The 8,594-nt window shown below is 34.6% G+C and overlaps 1 protein-coding gene across 1 annotated transcript; it reads left to right on the forward strand.

Annotated features, from left to right (window-relative positions):
• The first annotated feature begins 36 nt into the window (after nt 1-36).
• On the forward strand, nt 37-2,907 carry LOC142619187 (putative pentatricopeptide repeat-containing protein At3g49142). Its single transcript, XM_075792264.1, has one exon. It carries the CDS (start codon nt 214-216, stop codon nt 2,248-2,250), a length of 2,037 nt encoding a protein of 678 aa, XP_075648379.1. The 5' UTR covers nt 37-213; the 3' UTR covers nt 2,251-2,907.
• Nucleotides 2,908-8,594: the final 5,687 nt, after the last annotated feature.

Here is an 8,594-nt window from a genome sequence, read left to right on the forward strand (position 1 = left end):
TTATTTTGATAAGAACTAAGAAGTAAGAAGACTAGCCATTTAACTGCTGGGAACTACGGACTGATAGTGTAGCCTGGTACACCAAGGCTATGAAATCCAATTGAAGATGGTGTAGCCTGGTAGTATGGACCTTAGAATTTAGACACGCCATGAATCAAACTCGTAATATCTAAATCAGTCCCAAACCTCATTTTCGAAACTCTTCGCTCATTCATGAAATCATTCACTCCTCTTTCCCGCCATTTTTCTACTGCCAGGCAACTTCAAAACCTAGTCTTGTCAACCCCAAAACTCGAGCTCACTCAGAAAAGCTCAACTCTCACTGAAGAACTGTGTGGTGATATATTGGACCAATACCCAGATATCAAAACCTTAAAAAAACTCCATTCTAAGATCGTTGTCGATCAACCTCTCTGCTCAAACCCTTCTATTGGCATCAAACTCATGAGGGCTTATGCTGCCTGTGGAGAACCTGGTATCACACGCCACGTATTCGACGAAATTCCTGAGAAGAACGTTGTTTTCTTTAATGTCATGATCAGAAGCTATGTAAACAACCATTTGTACCATGATGCTCTTCTTGTTTTCAAAACCATGGCTAGCCAGGGATTTGAGCCTGATAATTATACATATCCTTGTGTGTTGAAAGCATGTTCCGGATTGGAAAATTTGTATGTTGGGTTGCAAATTCATGGCGCTATTGTTAAAGTTGGACTTGATTTGAATGTGTTTATCGGGAATGGTCTAGTTGCAATGTATGGGAAATGTGGTTGTTTAATGGAGGCTCGTCAAGTTCTTGATGAGATGCCAAGTAGAGATGTTGTTTCCTGGAATTCAATGGCTGCTGGGTATGCACAAAATGCACGGTTTGATGATGCATTAGAGGTTTGTAAAGAGATGGAGGCATTGAGATTAAAACCAGATGCTGGTACAATGGCTAGCCTCTTGCCGGCTGTAACTAACACTACTTCTTACAATGTTTCGTATGTGAAGGAGATTTTCATGAAGTTGGACAAAAAGAGTGTGGTTTCATGGAATGTGATGATAGCAGTGTATGTGAATAATTCAATGCCTGCTGAAGCGGTTAATTTATATTTACAGATGGAAAAAAACAGTATAGAACCCGATGCAGTCACTATTGCTAGTATTCTTCCTGCTTGTGGGGATCTTTCAGCTCTATCATTAGGAAGGCGGATGCATGAATATGTTGAGAGGAAGAAACTACGACCAAATTTATTATTGGAGAATGCCTTGGTTGACATGTATGCTAAGTGTGGAAGTTTACAAGATGCAAGGGAAATGTTTGACAGAATGAAGTTCCGGGATGTTGTATCATGGACGTCAATGATCTCTGCATATGGTCTTAATGGACAAGGTCGCGATGCTGTGGCACTTTTTGCAAAAATGCAAAACTTAGGTTTGAGTCCGGATTCTATTGCCTTTGTTTCAGTTATTTCTGCTTGCAGCCATGCAGGACTATTGGAGGAGGGTCGATATTACTTCAAATTAATGACTGAGGAGTATAGGATAATTCCAAGGATTGAACACTATGCTTGCATGGTAGATTTATTGGGACGTTCTGGACAAGTAGATGAGGCCTATAGTTTTATCAAGCAGATGCCAGTAGAGCCTAACGAGAGAGTTTGGGGGGCTCTGCTGAGTGCCTGTCGGGTGTACTCAAACATGAATATTGGGCTTCTAGCTGCTGATCACCTTTTTCAATTGGCTCCTGAGCAGTCAGGTTATTATGTCTTGTTATCCAACATATATGCAAAGGCTGGTAGATGGAAAGATGTAACAACCATCCGATCAATGATGAAGGGTAGAGGACTTAAGAAAATTCCTGGCATAAGCAATGTTGAGCTGAATGATCGGATTCACACCTTTCTTGCTGGTGACCAATCACATCCGCATTCTGAGAAGATATATGAAGAGCTAGACATATTGGTGGGGAAGATGAAAGAATTAGGTTATGTTCCTGAGACTGATTCTGCTCTACATGATGTGGAGGAGGAGGATAAGGAATGCCATCTGGCAGTTCATAGTGAGAAGTTGGCTATTGTCTTTGCTATTCTGAACACTGAGCCTGGGACACCAATTAGAATTACCAAGAATCTCCGTGTTTGTGGGGATTGCCATATTGCAGCCAAGCTCATCTCTAAGATAGTTCAACGTGAAATAATTGTCAGGGATACTAATCGTTTCCACCATTTCAAGAATGGTGTTTGCTCATGTGGTGATTATTGGTGAGCAGCTTCTTCGGGCCTTTTGCTTGGTTAAAAACAATATAAACCTTGAAGCCAAACGGTGATTTGGAAACTGCACGGTTCTTAGATTCTGAGATTGTGGATTTTTTTTCTGACTGCAGCCATCACCTTGACCTTTACATGATCGTCAGTCCTCATTCTCCTAATGATATAATGCCTGCAATTTGCACTGGCTAAGGCCCTATTTATTTGCCAAAGTTTTCAATTCCTGTTTGGATATGTGATGAAGTAAATATGTAGATGGTTTTGGTGATCTTGACTTCTTAGGGATACCGTGTGAGCAATGGCAGATATCATTTCATATACCCAGATTTTTGCTAGTTATTCTGTACCTGTTCAATTGATTATGTAGCTTGTTGTAAGGATTATTATAACTTCATAGGACTATTGTGGCAATGGTAGATGTGGAAATCATAAACTGTGCGTGAGAATTGCATAACTGCATTTTTCCAAGTCAAATACCACTAGGGTTAAGAAAGCAAACTTATGAAAATGGGTAGGCTTTTTCAAGGATTGTCAGCCCGTATATATGTGCTTTGCTGAAAAGTAACCCCCAAGGGAAAGGCTATGTCCACTCATGCCTGTCGTTTGCAAGAAAGTTGCATCTATGCCTGATACTTTGTAATTTCAGTCAGATATTGACAAGTTGGTCAAAGATTTGATATCTATTCTCAATTAGTACATATTTTCAATTACTTCAGTTTTTTTTAGTTGCAAATTTTGATCATTATAAATCACATTTCCTAGTTGATTTAATCTCATGAATGTCCATCTAAAAGTTAAGAGCACATATGGTTCAAATTTTACTTTGTAATCAAAAGCCAGTGCACAAACATCAGTGGTTAAAACATTCATATTGTCTTGGATGGTTTTGTTTGCCACAAATTGTCCACCAAATCATGCTAGAAGTGTGAAGAAGGCAAAGTTTAAGAACCATGAATATTATTCCATACATTTACAAAATTTTATTTTTCACTTATCAATTGTTTGCAATTCCTTCTTAGGCAAGAGATATATCATTGAAAAGCCTGAGCTCTTGCTGAGAAGAAAGTATACGCAACCTAAGATCCTTGTGCTGGTTGCTTAGTCCTCCTGTCATTCCATAAAACTGCTGCTACACATGGTTTTCTTTGCTTCATTGAAGTTCAGTTCCGCTGATTTTCTTAAGGAAGCCCCCATCACTTTGCACCTGATATTGAACCCCACAATTGGATGTAATCTTTGTGTATCAGGGTGATCACTTGTTGTGTCTGCTGACCTTCCAGTGAAAACAATTCCACCAAACATATTGATTCTATGAAAAGCTCAATAATGGGGGCTGGTAAAATAGTGAAATGAACATTTGAATTTATACCGTTTATTATTTTTTGAGAAAATGTATAACATTTAACAGATTAAAAGCTGCAGCTTGAATTTTCACTGTAAACCCCAAAAATTCCCCTGATACACAAAGATTTCCCATAAAAAGTTCAAAATATTCACTGTAAACCCCAAAAATCCTCCTTTCTTCTTCCACTTCCGATCTTCGGCAATAGAATCAACTATGGATGGTCGATTTTGTTTATGGAGTTTGGTTGGAGCTGATGGGTTTGGTGGTAGTGTTTGACAAGAAATGGTAGCTGACAATGGATTTGTTTTGGTGGCTTGAGGTTTTCGTGAATTTTCTTTGAATATTAGTAGGGAAAGAGAGAGAGGGACAAATTTTGTCTTTTTGGTTTAATCGCGAATGATTTTGAATTTTTTATGGAAAATTTTATTTTTGTTAGTAGATTCATGATGTGACACAATCTTAACATTTTATATTAAGTGGATAGTGAGGATTTAAAGAACTTTATATTGTAGCTTAAGGTTTTCTTATAATATATAAGTGTTTATTGCAACAAAAGTTTTAGTCACAATAAATCTTTTTTCTTGTAGTTAATTATTGTAGTGTGTGTATACATACATATATATACATATATATATTTAGTTGGATTCAGATCCTCTAGAGTTCCTAAGGTACTCTACCAAGTAGAGTTTATTAAATCCTAACCACTCTTTAATGATTTAATGGTCTAGATTTTGCCATGTCAGCATTTCATTAACAATCATCTTAATTGTTTTGTTTACAACATTATTTTATTATTTTAAGAATATTATTAATGAAATGCTGACATGGCAGAATCTAAACCATTAAATCATTAAAGAGTGGTTAGGATTTAATGAACTCTACTGGTAGAGTACCCTAAGAACTCTAAAGGATCTGAATCCATACATCCATATATATATTTGAAATTCAATATAAAAATCAAAATTCTTTTTATTAATTAACTATATTTAGATTTAAAATTTATGATAGATAAAGATAACATTTACTTATATAAATTCGGTCATTTTTGTTTAATTGCGGATTGAGCAAGTTAACTTAAAATATACCTATCTATTAATTGTGTTAAAACATATTGAACCACTTTGACATGAATACATTTACAATAAACATTGATCCTGTAAAATTTGTGCTAGGAGAAATGTTGCCACCTCTAGTATATGTTGGGTTCCAAATAATATTATCAACAATATTAGCAATCCAAAATAACAATCACACACAAGAACAAAAATATTTACGAGGAAAACTCTCTCTCTTGAAGGGAAAAACCACGGGACAAACTCTAAATATTACACTATTATCAAATCAATTACAATAATTCTTGTGTATGTCTCTCGGCCAAAGAAAAAAATCTTTTGTTTTTCTTTACTCTTATACACATAATAATTATTTCTTTCAAAGGCAGCAGTACCTTGCGCTTTCCTTCCTCTTACGTTCCTCCCAAACGAAAATCCATTTTCTCTCTCTTAGTTTCATGCTCTATTTTTCTCCTCGCTATAGAGAGGACCCTAGGGCCAAAGTCATAAAATTCTTTGTAGCATTATTTATTTATAAGACTCTTTTGCTATTCCCTCTTAGACTAGGAATACATTACCTATTTAACAAGGAATCTATTTTCTCTTGGATTAGGAATACATTACCTCTTTAATAAGGAATAGACTTCCTTCCACACAAAGGAATAGTCTTTTCTTCTATAACAAGGAAACTCAAATTTTTTTCCTTCTTCACCTAGGAAACCTAATTGACTTTTCCAAGTCACAATTGGAATTTGAGGTAATTTCCCAACAATCTCCACCTTGACTCAAATTCCATCAATTGTCCCCAACTATCTTCTTTCCTCTTGGGATAGCTCCTACCTTAATCAAGTAGTCTTATTTTTCTCTTGGAATAGCTCCACCTTAATCAAAGAAATCTCTTCACTTTTATCTTAATTCACACAAAGAGTCATTTATTAAACAACCATGCTCTAATATCATTGTTGGTCTTTTCTTTCACAGCATTGTGCGCAACTGATCTTAATAGAGTTAATCAAACAACACCCAAAATCTTTTATCGATATCCATGAATCGAGTACTAAAACCCTTTCTTTTGAAGGGAAAAACCACATGACAAACTCTGAATATTACACTATTATCAAATCAATTACAATAATTCTTATGTATGTCTTTCGACCGAAGAAAAACCAAGGAGTAGTCTTTCCTTCTATAACAAGGGCCCAAATTAATTTTTCCTTCTTCACCTAGGAAATCTAATTGACTTTTCAAGTCACAATTGGAATTTGAGGTAATTTTCTAACAATCTCCACCTTGACTCAAATTCCATCAATTGTCCCTAACTATCTTCTTTCCTCTTGGGATAGCTCCTACCTTAATCAAGTAGTCTTATTTTTCACTTGGAATAGCTCCACCAAAATCAAAGAAATCTCTTCACTTTCATCTTATTTCACACAAAGAGTCATTTATTAAACAACCATGCTCCAATACGATTGTTGGTTTTTTATTTCACAGCATTGTACGCAACTAATCTTAATAGAGTTAATCAAACAACACCCAAAATCTTTTATCGAGTTCCATGGAACTCGAGTATTTCACATGGAACTCGAGTACTTCATATAGAACTCGAGTTCCAGAATTTATTTATTTATTTTTAATTTTTAGTTCGCTATAACTCGATTGTCTAAAAATAGAGTTTTAAATTGAAACTCGATTTTTAGAAAATCGAGTTTCAAAACAAGAGAATTTCTTTAATTAGTTTCAGACGTGGGGCATTTTGTTAGATTTTTTAAAAGGAAATGGCAAAAGCCCATTTTCTCCTTCATAACTCACACTCAGACTTCCAAAGGACAGTGAGTCCTCCTCTTTGCCTTCCACCCTAAAGTCGAAACTATTAAGTATTAATCCATCAAGAAATCCCAACTTCAGTTTGTTCAAATCCATATGAGATACGCTTAGCTTCATCAAGAAAACAATCTTGGGCTCTTCTTATGGTACTCTACCATGCAGAGTTCTTTAAATTATTATCATCTACTTAAAATAAAAGGTTAAGATTATGCCACATCATAAATCCACAATCAAAAACAATTATAAAAAAAAAAAAAAGATTTCCCGTAAAAAGTTCAAATTATTCACTATAAACCCCAAAAATTCCCCTTTCTTCTTCCACTTCCGATCTTCAGCGATAGAATCCACTATGGATGGCCGATTTTGTTTATGGAGTTTGGTTGGAGCTGATGGGTTTGGTGGTAGTGTTTGACAAGAGATGGTAGCTGATAATGGATTTGTTTTGGTGGCTTGAGTGTTTCGTGGATTTTCTTGGAATATTAGCAGAGAAAGAGAGAGAGGGACACATTTTGTCTTTTTGGTTTAATCGTGAATGATTTTGAATTTTTTATGGAAAATTTTATTTTTGTTAGTAGATTCATGATGTGACACAATCTTAACATTTTATTTTAAGTGGATAGTGAGGATTTAAAGAACTTTACTTTGTAGCTTAAGGTTTTCTTATAATATATAAGTGTTTATTGCAACAAAATTTTTAGTTACAATAAATCCTTTTTCTTGTAGTTAATTATTGTAGTGTGTGTATACATACATACATACATACATACATATATATATATATATATATATATATTTGAAATTCAATATAAAAATCAAAATTCTTTTTATTAATTAACTATATTTAGATTTAAAATTTATGATAGATAAAGATAACATTTATTTATATAAATTGGGTCATTTTTGTTTAATTGCGGATTGAGCAAGTTAACTTAAAATATACCTATCTATTAATTGGGTGAAAACATATTGAACCACTTTGACATGAATACATTTACATTAAACATTGATCCGGTAAAATTTGTGCTAGGAGAAATGTTGCCACCTCTACTATATGTTGGGTTCCAAATAATATTATCAAAAATATTAGCAATCCAAAATAACAATCACATACAAGAACAAAAATATTTACGAGGAAAACCCTTTCTTTTGAAGGGAAAAACCACAGGACAAACTCTGAATATTACACTATTATCAAATCAATCACTATAATTCTTGTGTATGTCTCTCGGCCAAAGAAAAACCAAGAAATAGTCTTTCCTTCTATAACAAGGACCCAAATTAATTTTTTCTTCTTCACCTAGGAAATCTAATTGACTTTTCAAGTCACAATTGGAATTTGAGGTAATTTTCTAACAATCTCCACCTTGACTCAAATCTCATCAATTGTCCCCAACTATCTTCTTTCCTCTTGGGATAGCTCCTACCTTAATCAAGTAGTCTTATTTTTCTCTTGGAATAGCTCCACCAAAATCAAAGAAATCTCTTCACTTTCATCTTATTTCACACAAAGAGTCATTTATTAAACAACCATGCTCCAATACAATTGTTGGTTTTTTCTTTCACAGCATTGTGCGCAACTGATCTTAATAGAGTTAATCAAACAACACCCAAAATCTTCTATCGAGTTCCATGAACTCGAGTACTTCACATGGAACTCGAGTTCCAGAATTTATTTATTTATTTTAAAATTTCAGTTTGCTATAACTTGATTGTCCAAAAATTGAGTTTTAAATTGAAACTCGATTGTTAGAAAATCGAGTTTCAAAACAAGGGCATTTCTTCAATTAGTTTTAGACGTGGGGCATTTTGCTGGATTTTTTAAAAGGAAAGGGCAAAAGCCCATTTTCTCCTTCATAGCTCACACTCAGACTTCCAAAGGATAGTGAGTCCTCCTCTTTGCCTTCCACTCTAAAGTCGAAACTATTAAGTATTAATCCATTAGGAAATCCCAACCTCAGTTTGTTCAAATCCACATGAGATACGCTTAGCTTCATCAGGAAAACAATCTTGGGCTCTTCTTCCTTCACACTGGCATGTGTAATGCACAAACTGATTGAGAGTTTTCATAAAGATTAATATCCTTCAAAGTTCTTATGGTACTCTACCATGCAGAGTTCTTTA

The sequence above is a fragment of the Castanea sativa genome, chromosome 12 (genome assembly GCF_040712315.1).
Source record: "Castanea sativa cultivar Marrone di Chiusa Pesio chromosome 12, ASM4071231v1".
NCBI lineage: Eukaryota > Viridiplantae > Streptophyta > Magnoliopsida > Fagales > Fagaceae > Castanea > Castanea sativa.

Coding starts and splice junctions, on each gene's coding strand:
- LOC142619187 (XM_075792264.1), top strand. CDS start 214: ATGAAATCATTCACTCCTCTTTCCCGCCATTTTTCTACTGCCAGGCAA.